Source organism: Castor canadensis, chromosome 12, assembly GCF_047511655.1.
Source record: "Castor canadensis chromosome 12, mCasCan1.hap1v2, whole genome shotgun sequence".
Classification (NCBI taxonomy): Eukaryota; Metazoa; Chordata; class Mammalia; order Rodentia; family Castoridae; genus Castor; species Castor canadensis.
The window spans coordinates 47934712-47950746 of record NC_133397.1 but is presented as its reverse complement, the minus strand read 5'-3'; the positions used below and the strand labels follow the sequence as shown (position 1 = coordinate 47950746).

The 16035-nt window shown below is 33.4% G+C and overlaps 1 protein-coding gene across 9 annotated transcripts in view; it reads left to right on the top strand.

Moving 5' to 3' along the window:
- Positions 1-16035, top strand: part of Ccdc88a (coiled-coil domain containing 88A) — a 139215-nt gene that overhangs the window by 103717 nt on the left and 19463 nt on the right. For all 9 annotated transcript variants that reach the window (XR_012439690.1, XM_074049737.1, XM_074049738.1 and 6 more), the window contains 8 exons: positions 625-786; positions 3610-3771; positions 4859-5136; positions 5347-5490; positions 7736-7922; positions 11303-11448; positions 14762-14854; positions 14992-15206. Coding sequence is in view for 8 of the 9 variants with exons in the window: in XM_074049737.1 (XP_073905838.1) it covers positions 625-786; positions 3610-3771; positions 4859-5136; positions 5347-5490; positions 7736-7922; positions 11303-11448; positions 14762-14854; positions 14992-15206 (1387 nt within the window). In the remaining variant the exon portion in view is untranslated. The remainder of the gene's footprint in view (positions 1-624; positions 787-3609; positions 3772-4858; positions 5137-5346; positions 5491-7735; positions 7923-11302; positions 11449-14761; positions 14855-14991; positions 15207-16035) is intronic.

Genomic DNA, 16035 nt, shown 5'->3' with positions numbered 1-16035 from the left:
TAGGTGTCTTACCTATCCTCATATCTCCCTTGTGTGCTCTCGCTTTTATCTTGTGATCAAAGTTCAATCCCCTTGTTGTGTTTAGACTGCCCACTCTTAAGATTATCAAGATCTAAGTAAGGAAGTCACTTATTTATTAACATAGTTCATTGTAGGTAACATATTCTTCTTAGAAGAGTAGATATTTACAGATACTTCCTTAACTTTAGGTATCTTTTTAAGACAATGTGTAAACTACTTGTTCTTTACATAGGGTTCTCTGTGAAATTTCTAAATTGGTTAGAGATAGTTCTAAAAATAATTGTTACTGTTTACCAACATATCTGTGTTTAGCTAGTCTGTTCTTGAGGGGAATTTTCATCACGAGCAATAAGATTTGAAATTTGAGTATATAATAGGAGCATGCACAGAAGCAAAGTATACTTTAATATTTCTAGGAGGAAAAATTTGCATTTTAAAGCTCAAATTGTATAATGATAATAATGATATTTATACATTTTACTTATCTCATGTTTAAAATATAGTGTCACATTCACCAGACCAATGTAGAGCCAAATTAATTGTGAGAAATGTAACCTTGGTGATTTTTTTCTCCCCATTTAAAATATTTGCAATAAATTTTAGGTGAAGAAAAATTACGAAGCACTCAAACAGAGACAAGATGAGGAAAGGATGGTGCAAAGTTCTCCTCCAGTATCTAGGGAAGATAAATGGGAAAGAGAAAGTCAAGAAACTACTAGAGAGCTTCTAAAAGTTAAGGACAGATTAATTGAAGTAGAAAGAAATGTGAGTATTTAAAAATTTTTAAGTAAATGTAAAAATGATAAAATAAAAAGAATAAAAATGTTTTAATAGGAACAAAGTGGTTTAGAAATAAATGGTTATTTGACATATTAAACTGAAATAAATTAGGTAATTTAATACAGTTTTGTGGTTTTGTTAATTTTATACTTTCTTTTTTAATTGGTTTATATAAAATTGTACATTTGTAATTCCAAAACTTGGGAGGCTGAGGCAGGATTGTTAGTGTGAGGTCAGCATGGGATACACAACAAGACCCTGCTTCAGGAAAATCAGCAAATCTACCCTGCACCTCACCTTCCCCTACACTTAAAAATACAAGAGTTTTTTAGCTGCTCAGAGGTATGTTTGTGAGGGTGTCACTTGGATTCATAATTATAGTTCAGAAAATTGGATTAACACGTCAAGTTCTGTCAGGTGAATCTTTTCCCCATTAACTTCCTTTATAGTTTTCACTGGAAGAGCATCACTTGTTTGTCAGATTTTAGTCATTTAAGATAATGAGGATTTGGTTTGATTTTGTGTTTTTTGCTGTTGTTTTCATACACTGTCTTGCTATATATAACCCAGGCTAACCTTGAACTCAGGGTGCTCGTACCTCAGCCTGTGTTGGGATTGCACCTGTAATCACCTGTGCTATCATTCCCAACTGTAGTAGCCCTGTGGTTAGCCATGTTATAAATTGGTAATTTTTGTGCATTTGCCTGTATTACATTGACTAAATTTGTACTTTTTCATTCTAAATTTTTTTCCTGCTCTGTGATATCCTTTCTATGCTCATCTGTCTCTTCTGTTGATTTTGGACTATAGAAGTTTCCTTATTCATAGGGATACATACATAAATCATTAGGGTTTATACAATTTAATTTCTAAAGTGCTAACCTGCAATATTGTTTCATATACGTAAGTGAAAAAATGGTTCACCTTTTTATGTCAAGATAGTATATAAATATATCAGTATCCCATATTATTTTCATCCTTAAGTTGAATAGCTGAACAAAGGGAAGAATATGGTATCAAAACCTGTCTTAAAGAATTTTATTTCCTCAGCTTTTCTGTGTGTGGTTTTGTTGTTGTTTGAGACAGATTTTCTATGTAGCCCATGCATCCTATAACTCATGATGTGTATCCCACGCTGACCTCAAACTCATGACCTTCTCCTTACCCTCCTGAGTACTGAGATTACAGGCGTGTACCACCATGCCTGACTTGCTTCCTTAGCTTTGATTTTACGGTATATAATTCATAGGTCAAATCATGATCTGCCTTTTACACAGTGACATATGGTTTATATAATTAATGTAAAAGTAATGATTATACAATGTAGAAGTGATTATGAGTGATCTGCTGTGATTCAGTTGTAACTTTTTGCATATTGCAGTGATAATTCAATTTATGGCCTTTTTATATTTAACTTATTTCTATTATCTGGTAGCTTCTTTAATATTTTTGATACTTATTTATTTTTCACTGGTACTGGGGTTTGAACTCAGCTTTGAGCTTGCTGGACTGGCACTCTACCACTTGAGCCACACTTCCAGCCCTCAAGACCTTTTTTTTTCGGGGGGGTGGTATGGGAGTTGAACTGGTTATTTTTTATGAACTTTAATTTATAAATAATCTTGAACCTGGCCAGATACCATGGCTCATGCCTGTAATCTCAGCTACTTGGAGGTTTGAAATCAGGAGGATCAAGGTTCAAGGCAAGCCCAAGGAAAATGTTAGCAAGACCCAATCTCAGTCAGTAAGAAGCTAGGCATGGTAGTATGTGCCTTTGATCCCAGCTACAGAGGAAGCTGAAGTTGGAGAATTGCAGTCTGAGACTGGCCCCAGGCAAAAACCCTACCTGAAAAACAACTGAAGCAAAAAAGGAGTAGGGATATAGTTCATATGGTAGAGCACCTGCCTAGCAAATGTGATGCCTTTGGTTCAAATCCCAGAACTACCAAGAAAATCAGTAACAACAATACTAATAATCTTGAACATATAATACCCATGGTAAGCATTTTAATGTCTATCACATTAAATATAATGATCTATGATTTCTGTTGTAATCCATCTGTTTAACTATAAAATTAAAATATGGCCATATATTCTGGAAAAATTGAAAATGGTATGTTTTGTTTGGATGTGTTTCAGAAGTTCTTATAGTTGAAATAGAGTTTTAATGAGTGTTTTATACCATTGAAACAAAACAAAATTTGTAACATCTGTTAGGTCTATTATGGATAAATTTTTAAACAGATAGTATAGATTGTCTCTGTAAACCTGCTTCTCTTCCAGACATTTGTGCTTGGAAAATACTTAGTTTTACTGCTACCCCTGGGACCATCATGTCTATAACATTTGTCTTTGGGTAAATTAGAGGAGGCACAACTTCTTGGCTAGATATATCTCTTCTTAGTACTTTTGAGCAGACAGCCTTATTCTGGTTTCTCCTGTTAATAAATACATTTAGAGGCTCAAGTAGTAGAGCACCTGCCTAGCAAGCATGAGGCCTGTATTCAGGCCTCGATGCTGCCTAACTAAGTACATTTAGAATAGAATATTTTACTTTTAGGATATTATAAAACAGAACACAAGCACAATCTTGTATGAAGGTTGTACTATTATTGCCTTCTTTTTCTTAGATTAAATGTTCACAATAAGAGATTTGAGGAAGAATGTCCTTTTTTTAAAGTTGAAGGTTCTTTTTAATTGTAAAAGCAATAAATACTGATCATATAAAATTGTAGTATCTTAAAGAAAAATGTGGTTGACAAGTTTTTTTAATATGTGTGTGTGTGTTTTTGGTTTTGTTTTTTAAAGAATGCTACATTACAAGCGGAAAAGCAAGCATTGAAAACTCAACTGAAGCAACTTGAAACACAGAACAATAATTTGCAGGCTCAAATTCTTGCACTTCAGAGGCAGACAGTGTCATTACAAGAACAGAATACTACTCTTCAAACACAGAATGCCAAGCTTCAGGTTGTAATGTAATATTTGAGAGCTATTAAACACTTGAAATATTCTATTAAAATAAGGGAAGCCTTACACAGAAACTTTGTTTCTTAGTGAGTGAATTTAACAATTGAAGACAAAATATTTTTATTTAGTCCCATGCCAGACTTTTAAACATCAGCATTTTCAAATGTCAAGGCTGCTAAAAATTAATAAATTCACCCAAAAAAAAATAACTAAAGGTATTTTTTGTATTTACTTTATGATCTTTCCATCATTTCAGTTAGTCATGTATGAAGCCTTTCTTTAGAGTAAGGTTGAAGCAAATTAGGCCTTATTTCATTTTTTCAGCTTTCTTATCAGTTTACTTAGTAGCAAATACACAATATGGGGATTTAATCATTAGACTTAGTTCAGAGGGTTCATCTTACACTTAACACTGCCAGTGTTTTTTTCAGTAGGGAAAAATGTAACTCTCAAATCTCTTAAAAGAAGTAACAAACTCCCTCTCTGAGTCTAAAAGTTCTTTCTGTTACCCTTTTCCAAGTGGTAAAGAAAATAAATACTATTTGTACTTGAGAAATTCTCCAAAAATAAAATTTCGGTTTTTTAGCTCCCAAATTCTAGAAATGATAGACTAACATTCAAGTTTTTTATTTTCTCATAGTGGAATACAAGTAGTTGCTAATCACCTTCATTTAAACTTACAATACATGTTTATGTATGTGTATGTATGGGCAGGCATGTGTGTGTATATAACACCTCCAGAAATAAAAATTAAATGGTAACCTTATTTTTTGGGAAGCTAAAAATCCAAATTTCCCCATTATGATATGAACATATCTGCTATGATTTAATTATAGCTTCTTTAAATTAACATTATAATATTTTGGTTTTATGAAAGAATAGTAAGGAGGCTGAGGACATAGCATTAGTGGTAGGTAGAGTGCCTTCCTAGCAAGCACAAGGCTCTGGGTTTAATACCCAACACTACAAGTGAAATGAAATAAGGTAAAGTTGCATGTGATTTCAATATGGCCAATAAGGCTTAACTGGCTCAGCCCTAAGTTAAAACTATTTTTCTTATATCTGTTAATAATATGCATTCTTACAGGTTGAAAATTCTACCCTTAATTCCCAAAGTACCTCACTTATGAACCAGAATGCACAACTCCTAATCCAGCAGTCTTCCTTGGAAAATGAAAATGAATCTATAATCAAAGAACGAGAAGACTTGAAATCTCTCTATGATTCTCTGATCAAAGATCATGAAAAGCTGGAACTTCTTCATGAACGGCAGGCTTCAGAATATGAATCTCTCATATGTAAACATGGAACTTTAAAGTCTGCCCACAAAAATCTTGAGGTGGAACATAAAGACCTTGAAGACCGGTAATTTATAATAATTTTGTTGTGCTGTTAATTTGAAACAAGTATTCTTTAGGTGGTATCATAAATTTTATACATTAAACACATCTGAGAGGTAATTTATGAAGGAAATTTATATAAATTTACAAGCATTTTATGTTACTCTTGTTCATTTCTAAGATGTTTTCTTCTTTAAAAATAATATAAACCAAACACCTTATTTTTCGCCCCCAGTTATAATCAGTTATTAAAACAAAAAGGACAATTGGAAGATTTGGAAAAAATGCTCAAAATAGAACAGGAAAAAATGCTTCTTGAAAGCAAAAACCATGAGACAGTTGCTGCAGAGTACAAGAAACTGTGTGGTGAAAATGACAGGTAATGAGTAATTGTGTATTTTAACTATGTATTCCTATATCTGAAGTGTATGCTGCCCCTTTATAATAATAGCAGCCATAATTTGAACTTAGAATTTTAAGTTCAAAAATAAAAAAAATAAATTGTTTGATACAATTCCTAATGCAGTTAATTTTTTTTTTCTTATAGACCACAGAGCAGTAAGTAAATTACTCAGCAAAATTGCTTGGCTAATTATGGGTTCACTCAGACAAAAACTTAGTTCTCCTGTTTTCTCTTATTTTCTTTTGTTTTATTCACCTAATTAGGTTTTTAAGTTACATTATTTAATAAAATTTCTAAACCTGTAGTATGCTTTATTGAATTAAATGTAAGAAACCTCATTGTTTATGTCTTTCTCTCTTTTTACTATTGTGATATCCCAATTCTTGTCTTTCAAAGTGGTTACAAATAACCAGCCTTATAATTTCCTGGATAATTGATTTGAACTTACACTTTTAACTATAATGCATTAATGCTTTTACATTATCACAGGACAGTTATTTTTTAATTGAAAGACTTGGGAAGTCAGAACTTGCCAACTGTAACTAGCCTACCTTAAAACGTACAATTTTGAAAGTTTTCAAGACCTTTAAAATGTTTGAATGACTGAAGCATTTGTACTTCACTTTAACTATCATAACTGAAGGACTTAAAGGCAGCACAGAAAATTCAAATAGGTATCATTTAATGACTATTTGTTCCATTATGAATTTAGTACAATGCAGCTTTATAATTGAACCACTTTCCTTTTTAAAAATCTCTAACTTGGGCGCTGGTTGCTCACGCCTGTAATAGTAGCTACTCAGGAAGAGCACCTGCCTAGCAAGTGTAAGGTCCTGGGTTCAAACTCAGGTGCCTCAGGAAAAAAAAAAAAGTTACCTCGCTACTCAGGAGGCAGAGATCAGGAGGATCTTGGTTTGAGGCCAACCTAGAAAAATAGTTCATGAGACCCTATCTTAGAAATAGTCAACACAAAAGAGGGCTTATGGAATGACTCAAGTGGTAGAGCACCTGCCTAGCAAGTGTGAGTTCAAACCCTAGTACTGCCAAAAAAAAAAGAAAAAATCCTTTCATTTCTAGAATCATCTTCACTTTCATGCTTAACAGTTTTTAATTTAGTTTCCTTTAGTTGTTATAGCTAGAAATTCTCTACTGTTGGGACTGGTGGTGTGGCCCAAACTATAGAGTGCCTACCCAGCAAGTGCAAAGCCCTAAGTTCAAACCCCAGTACCACACACACACACTCAAAAAATTCTTTCCTGGGAGATTTGAACATTAGTAAGCTCAACACCATGCTAGAATACAAGACTGTAGCTTACAATAAAGAGGATATACATGTATAGTATATGCAGCAGAAGAGTAAATTGTGACAAGTTATATAATACAAGGATAGGGTCGATTTTATTATATACCAGACATTTACTATAGTGTTCCTATATTTTAATTTAGCTAACCTTTTTTTTGTTACTGGGATTCAAACATAATTGGGACAGTCCCTAAACTTAAGAAAAGTTTTTATATTTTGAAGGATCAGTGGGGTGGGAAGGAAGGAGCATGCCATAGAAAGAGCATGTGGGCTACAAAGCCTTAAGTATTTATTTTCTGGTCTCCTTTATAGAAAGTGTGTCAATCCCTGTCCTTAGAAATCAGTGAACCTCGCTCTAAAGGTAAATCATGGGAAGAAAAAGAAAAGGCTACAGTTCAATTTTTACAAAATAATAATGGTGTATTGCATAAATATTAATAACTTGCTACAACTGCAGAAATCTCACCAACTAAAATTTGGTTTCAGTGTGTCATCTCAGTTATCAGCAAGCATATTGAAATAATATTTCATATGGGATTGATTCATTCTGTTGATCTCATCTTTGTTTCATGTTGAATTTTATAATCTGAATTCTCTCTGAAGTCAAAACTGGTCACTTTTTCTTTTGTCCTTTAATTTAAATATTTTTCTTAACTCTTTAAATTGTATGTGATAAATTATATCTTTATTTCTTCAGCCTATTTAAAGGCTAGATTCTTTTCTAGAAGCAGGTACTCAATCTTTTTAATCTACCTTTTACACAAAAGAAACTGATTTTTGATCAACTTAACACCTGACAAAAGAATCTTTTATATTTTCTATGTCTGTATGATGTCTACAGCACTTTAACATTTTGGAAATTACAACGAAAGCTATTGAGAAATCTAATTCTATTTTTATCATGATTTCTAATTACAGGTTAAATCATACCTATAGTCAGCTTTTAAAAGAGACTGAAGTTTTACAAACTGACCATAAAAATTTGAAAAGTCTTCTAAATAATTCTAAACTGGAACAAACAAGATTAGAAGCTGAATTTTCAAAACTAAAAGAACAATACCAACAGCTGGATATCACATCCACCAAGCTCAATAACCAATGTGAGGTAAGCTTTAACAAGTTTAATAACTATTTTCTTCCTTTTTGTAGTACCCAAAAAGTAACTAAATCACATTACATTGACAACAGCAGTATGTACTCAGTGGGATATTTCTAGAATTTACATGTAATTGAGAAAAATTTCCTGTATCAAGCCAATACCAGTGGCTATAATCCTAGCAACTTGGGAAGCTAGGATTGCAGTTTGAGGCCAGCCCAGGCAAATAGTTCAAGAGACCCCATCTAAAATAAACAGATCAAAATGGACTGGAGGTGTGGCTCAGGGGCTAGTATACCTGCTTTGCAAGTACAGACCCCTGAGTTTAAGCCCTACTATCGCTCAAAAAATAAATAAACAAAAGAATTTCCTATATCATTAATTTCATTCATTTTTGCTAGTAGTTTAAACTTGTTTATCCAGATGCTTTCAAAATTGAAAAATTCTGTGCTTAGTTAATGATAAAATGTGATGTGTATTGTACACCTAGGATGAAACAGGAAACCAATAGAAAGAAAATTTAGTTTGAAAGCACATACATTTAAATACCCGACAATGCTTAGAAAGTTCAGAATGATTTTTAAAAGTCTAAATAAAATATAGTTATAAGATGGTATTTCCAGAATGGTAGAATGAAGAATGTTATATCAGATCCTTAAGAAACCACAACAAAATTGGACAGAATGGTCAAAAACAACTATTTCAGAGAGCTGGAGATGTCACAACGCCCTGAATTCAAAAACCTCAGTACCACCAAAGCGGGAAAAAAACATTTAGGACTCCTTAATTCAAGTATTGATATACAGCAGATTGAGAGGCATTTGTTTAAAAAAAAAAAAAAAACTAGTCAACCTTGGGGAGTAACTATGGTTGTATGAAGCTTTTTTTTGAATGGTCAGTACTGAGGTTTGAACTCAGGGTCACATTCTTACCTTACTGGCTTCTCTTTTCCCATTCCCCCTTCCCTGGTTCAGACTAACTTGATTTGGAGCAGAGAAGTAATATTGTAAGGTGTAGATAGGGGTAAGAATATATGCAGTTTTCCATATATTATACTTCATCTTAACAATATATAAATAAACTAAATATGGTACAAAATTGACAGTTGTTGGCTCTAAATAGTTATTTATGTATAGTCATAGTAAATGTCATTCTTCCTGACTTTTTGTACCTTTTGAGAATTTTCAAAATGTTTGCTTTCTTGTTCCTTTTTTTGATGGGGGTAGTAGTTATGAGTGGTATATAACATTTATTGGTAGTTCTGACAGAGCACAGGACAAGCTGTAAAAACCAACAGGTTTATATTGGAGGGGATAGACTTCGTTTGCAGCAGAGCAGAGAGAAAAAAAATCCTGTACCTTAGAGAGTTGTCAGAAGTCATTTGTCATATAGCCTGAGGTTGAAATACTGGTTAGGCAAGTATTAGACCAATGAACTAATCAGAAATTTAACTATGAGATCCAAGAAGTAAGACAGCTGTAGTGAGTTTTGCTAAGATCTTATATGTCACTGGTGATCTAGAAGGCTGTGCAAGAGAGACCACAGAGGACCCTAGCTATCTACTCACCCCTGGCTGATTTGTTACAGCCTGGATCAAATGTTAACCTTTAGCTGGGGGTGAAGTCATGTAATGACATGGTTTGAAGAAGATGGAAACCTTTTGTGGTATAAGAGGTCAGGGTGGTTGTTAACCTTGCTGGAAAGGATAGTGATTAGAAGGTAGCACATAAGTGTTTCTGGGATGCAGTTAATGCTCACCCTCCTTTTCTCCCTTCCTCCCCCCTTTCTCCCTTTCTCCCTCCCTGCCTCCCTCTGTCCCTTCTTTCCTTCATACTGGGATTTAAATTCAGGTCTTATGCTTGCTACGCAGGTGCTCTACCACGTGAACCATACCCTCAATCCTCAATGTTCTGTTTCTTGATCTGGGTGCTGGTTTAATGTATATGTTAACTTTGTGATAATTCACTGAGCTGTGTGACATATGTTCTTTTCTGAATATATGTCTTATCAGTTATCTGTAACATAATAATGGTATATATCATTCATAGAACCTCAGTGTTAATGGACTGTAAACATTTCTTTTTGTTCAAGTCTGTGGGTTGGCCAAGCAGTTGTACTGATCTGCTCACTGACGTTTAGACTCAAGGTCTAAACAAGGGTTTTACTTCTGCATCTATAATTAGGTTGCAGATATGTTGGAGGGATGGCTGGTCTTTGGTAGCCTCCTGGGGTGCCTCCTCTGTGTTCTACGAGGTTTCACATCCTCTAGCACAGTTTGAATTGACTGAGTGGAAGCACACATGGCAACTTAAGGCCCAAGCTTGCAATTTTCACACATCACTTCCACTTTCTGTGGGCCAAAGGCATTCCAAATTCAAAAAAGGGGGAAGTAGATTTCACTGCTTGATGAGAAGAGTGAGAAGTCATATTACAAGAAGGTAGCTAGGGAAGAGAATAAATGCAGTTTTTCAGCAAATCTACTATGTATGTTATATTTAAATTTAACAAGATATAAATAAGCCAAACATGAGTTGTTAGATGTAGATGATTGTTGATATATATTCATAAGTATCATTCTTCCTGATTTTCTGTTCCTTTTTTGAATGTTTTCTTTTTCCTTTGGAAGTAAGTGGGTAGAGATTGTGAGGGATATTTGTTTGCTTTTGCTTTTTAAATATAGATCTCTGTGCTTCACTCTGGACTTGCTAAAGTCAAGTCTAAAAGGGGATGCTAAATTTTGAGAACCAATGTTTTTGGCTTCTACTGGAACCTCTGGCCTAGCTATGACATATTTCCGTTTCTATTAACTGTGTATAAAAAAGCCCAAATAAGCTAGTAATATTAACCATTGACTAAATTACATAATTCCCCTTGATTAAGCCATAAAAGCTATATACATAAATGTCTAAACTTGCTTGGAAATAGTGGTTGAGGAAAAATGAGATTTATTAGGTATCTAGTATGCAACATACATATACCACTTTACATAAACTATTTAATTCTTGCAGTAATCTTGGTGGGAGGACCTAGCCTCATTTTATAGACTTGAGAATTAACTAACTTGTCCAATATTTCTTAGTTCCTTATAGATTAGAAATTTGAATCTATCCTTTAGACTATAAATTAAATAGTTCTGAAGATAAAAATGTATTTTTGGAATTAGATAATTTTTAACATATTAGACCCAGTGTGAGAATTAAGAAAATATGTATATAGCATGTAACCTAGCTATCATTATCACCAAATTAATTATGTTCTGATCAAAGTACAGTCACCTACTTATTTAAACAGTGGAAGACATCTTCATGAAGTATTTTATATATATCAGATGTTTCAGGTGATTTGTGTTAAATGTAAATATTTTTAAATAAATTTTTGTGTTTTAACAGTTGCTCAGTCAACTGAAAGGAAATTTGGAAGAAGAAAATCGCCATTTACTAGATCAAATTCAGACATTAATGCTACAGAACAGAACACTACTGGAGCAGAACATGGAAAGCAAGGATCTTTTTCATGTGGAACAAAGACAGTACATGTAGGTACCAAATAATTTTGCATTATTAAGTAATACTCATGATGTTGTTTTATATCCAGTGACAGAGAAAATTCATGCTGCTTTTTCTTTTTTTGGTGGGACTGGAGTTTGAACTCAGGCCTTCAAGCTTGCAAAGTAGGCACTCTACTGTTTGAGCTACAACTCTGGTCCCATTTTGCTTTGCTTATTTTGGAGATGGGGGCCTGGGCTGGCCTTGTACTGCAATCCTCCCAATCTTAGCCTCCCAAGTAGCTAGGATTACAGACATAAGTCACTAGCACCATTTTTATTTTTCTAATTTTGGTATGTATTTTTGAGGTCTTATATTCCAGGCATTATGCTAATAACCAGAAATACTAACATGAAAACTAACATGAGTTCTTCCTTAAAAGAATTGCTAACACAAAATAGGAAATGTAATCCAGCATGGTATTGTAGGTCTATAATTCCAGCACTCAGGAGGCTGAGGCAGGAGGATTACTTGAGTCCACAAGTTCAAGACCAGCTTGGGCAACAGGCTTTAAAAAAAAAAAAAGAAAGAAAAGCAAGAAACACAAGTAAATATTCAACATCATAATTCTGTAAAAGAAGTACATGTGGGACCCATACATACATAGAAAACACAGGGGAAGGAACACTGGAGTATCTTAGTCTGGGAGAGGCAAGGCAGATTTCCCAAAGATGAGACTTGAACTAAGCTGAGCTGAGACTTGAAGGCTAAGTAGAAAGTTGCTTTTAGGTGACATACCAGGCTAAGAGAGCAGCAATGCAAAAAATATGGAAGTATAGTGAAAGTATGTTGTAGTGGGGTGTAAGACCTAAAAATTAGTTATTCTTTCTTGAACCAAATTGAAGACGGGGGAAAAGAAAGAAAAAGTTATGTTTCCCTTGAGGGTGGAGGAATCTGATAAGACTCAGACATTTTAATTTAAACCTGGGCAGCTCGTTGGGTACTCTTTGTCTTATGATTTGTCTTAGTATACTATTTCCCACTAAAATGAGAAGTACCATAGTGTAATAGAAATTGCCAAATGTTGAAATCAAATTGCTCTTAATTCATATTCCAATTCTCTAAGGCTACATTCATAGACAAGTCACTTCCTTCTTTGATCATTAGCTGCTGCTTCTCTAAAACAGAGATAATAACACTTAGTTCCAGAATTATCTGAAGGACTAAATAAAATGCATTTCTGCTTTTCTTTCATTTTCCTTTTTTTGGCAGTACTCAGGTTGAATGTAGGACCTTACAACTTGAGCTATGCCCCTATCCCAATGTGTGTCTGCTTTTCAAACTTGATATATCATGATAAGCCAGAGCATATATGAAACTAGGACACATAATACATTTTGAAGCATCAATTTTATTACATAATTTGCTGTAGGGGATATTATTTTTATTTCAATACACAGATGTATAATGGAACAAACTTTTAAAATAAATGCAAAAATCTCAAAGATATTTCACATTCGTGGCTGACTTCTTTGGACAGTCCTTTCAGGTGTATGTCTTCCTTTACTCTCTGCCATAGGAGGTCTTTTAGGTGATGAAGCACTGAGTATATATAAAGCTCTTGGTATTTGAGTTTTTGTGCCTGAAGCAGAGGCATTATCAAAACTTTATTTTAATATTCTGAGCCTTGGTGACTAATTCATTTCAGGGATGCAGTGATTATGTCTATGTAGTTGATTTCCAAATATTCTTGCCTATTGTGAGTTACTGAATACAAAGCTACGTATATCTGATAGTCTGACATCTGTCTCTAGCCTTAATGCCTCTATCACTTGGTTCTGGCAGGAGTGACTGTGAACAGATAGTACTGAGAAGTTGGAGGTTTGTGCTATTTCAACAAATAAAAGGAAAGTAGAGTTTGAATTTGTGGTCTGTACTCTAATCATCAAGTGTCAGACTTTCATACGCTTGAGATCCAGGCATTGGTGGTATAACTGTTGACAGTATCTGTTCACAGACCATCATCTTCTAAAGACTTCTATATTATTAAATTGTATAAATATTATTATGTATATTATTGTACTATAGACTTTGATAGTTTCTCTCCATTCACACTGTTCTTAATTCATCTTCCCACTCAACTCAAATACCCTGTTAGCCTCCTAAATGTTCTCTTTACCTCCAGCCTTTCTGGCATACCCTTTTCCACCATAATATCATCACTTTGTAAGGAAATGCAATACATCTGATTTTCTGTTGTGCAAACCAGAACTCCCCCACAACTTCCCTTGTGCCTTAAGTTAGCAACCTTATCTTTCCTTTTCATCCATTATAATAATCTGGGGTTTTTTCTCTGAGGATTTTTTTGATCATCCAAGACAGAAATATTTTCCCTATTATAGGTTTCTTTTATATTTCCACAATACTTTTACTTGGATTCTGCTATTGCCTTGAGTTATAATAGTCATTTGTGTACGTATTTTCTCTCTTCCACTGTATTGTAAGCAGAGCTACTTACATTCTTCTTTACATATACCTCATGCCTTCCTCATTGTAAAGGATCAGATGTTTGCTGAGTAAATGGTATTCTTTGGAACTGCAGTATTTTTAAATTTTTTTTTTTAAGAAAGATCACTCCACTTTTGCTTGTGATCTTTGTTGTTTCTGTGTATAATAAATACTGCCAAGAACATAAAAGGATATGACAAAACTAGTATACTTTTCCATTGCAGGGGTTAGGAAATAATTCTCAACAAATAAATTACACCTCAGCCAGAATGGAAAAAAAAATTACTATTTATATGAACATGTGGTTGTAAGATTATTTTATCTATAATTGTTAGCAAACTAAATATTCAGCACTTTTATTTTTGTACATATAAGTTATAATAAATCTTCTACAAAAATTGAGATACTAAAGATCCAAGAATAGGGAAATAGTTAATGTTGATACAGTGTTTAATAGCTATAAAGATTCTGAAGTGATAAAATTACAGAATGGAAAATTTTCTTCAAACAAGAGAAAATTGGAACTTTAAATCCTTTATCCCTTTATTTTAAGTAAGTTGTACATTTAAAGAAATGGAGAGAGTTGGTAAAGTGGCTTAAGTGATAGAGAGTGCCTACCCAGCAAGCATGAGGCCTTGTGTTTAAACCCCAGGACCTTTTAAAAAAAAAAAAAAAGAAGGAAAAATATGGGAAGACCTCATTGTTACTTCCTAATAAACTCTTAGTTGTCAGTCATGGTATCTGTATTTGTTTATGTTTGGGAAGAAGTTAAATCATAGGCACCAAATAATTTAATATCATGCATGGGTATACAAAAATGTGCATTTTCTAAAATGTAATTTTTAATTTTTATAGTGATAAGTTAAATGAATTAAGACGACAAAAGGAGAAATTAGAAGAAAAAATTATGGACCAATACAAATTTTATGACCCATCTCCTCCTAGAAGGTACCTCACTAATCAAAAAATTTTATGAATTTTATTTTGAAAAAAAGTTACGTTATTTCTAGTATTGTGAAAACTTCTGATTTTGTGATGAATTTATGTGCTGAATTTTAGACTTAAGAATTATTTTATTCTATTAGGAGAGGCAACTGGATTACACTAAAAATGAGGAAATTGATAAAGTCCAAGAAAGATGTTAACCGGGAACGTCAGAAATCTCTAACATTAACACCTACTCGCTCAGACTCCAGTGAAGGATTTCTTCAACTACCCCATCAAGATAGTCAAGATAGTTCTTCAGTAGGATCAAACTCTTTAGAAGATGGCCAAACTGTGGGGACCAAGAAAAGCAGCAGTGAGTGCTTAAACTCTTTAAGCATAGTATTGATTTTGAATCCTTTCTAAAGATTTCTTTAAAAAAAAATAACCATCTTTTGGTGGGATGATCTGGTGAATGGCATTTCCTTTTGATTTTATATGATTATAAAATTAATTGCATAGTGCTTTAGTGCACAACCACATGATTTTCTGAGGCATATTATACACAGAGGTACCATCAGTTTGGTCAGGAAGGTTAAAATACTGTAGAAACAACACTGAAGTAAGAGCTAAAAATAAGAGCCAAAATATCTTTGCACCAAGCAGATTTTACTAACAAGTGCAGGCCTTTACCTTTGCTTTATGAGAAGCAAGTGAGAAATACAGGATTTCATTTCATTAATGTCTATAACTTAATCAAAATAAGGCATTTTATGAGGTTTTTGCTCACTGGTATCAAATTGGAGCAAAGTTATTACATTCAAGGAAGCAAAGAAAAATAAGTATGAATTTGAAGAGGTGTTATTAAATTATTTGGAAATAACAAGGTTAAGAAAATGATTAAGGGATGCTTGATAAAGTTTTGATTAAAATGAAATAAAGATGGGAAGATGTAAGTTTATATAAACTTGTTTTAATTTTTATTACAGATTTAGAAGTATCATAACACACCCTATGCAACTTATAGTGTTTTTATTTCAGTGCTAATATGAATAGCAAGAGCAAAAAGTATATTTCAAGTGAAAAAGAACTCATTACTAAACCCTTTGAAGATGTCCAAGAAGTTGACTGTTAATATTCTTATAAAACAGTTGACTTTTGATATTCTTATAAAGTACTTAAAAAACTAGGCCAGGTACTGATGA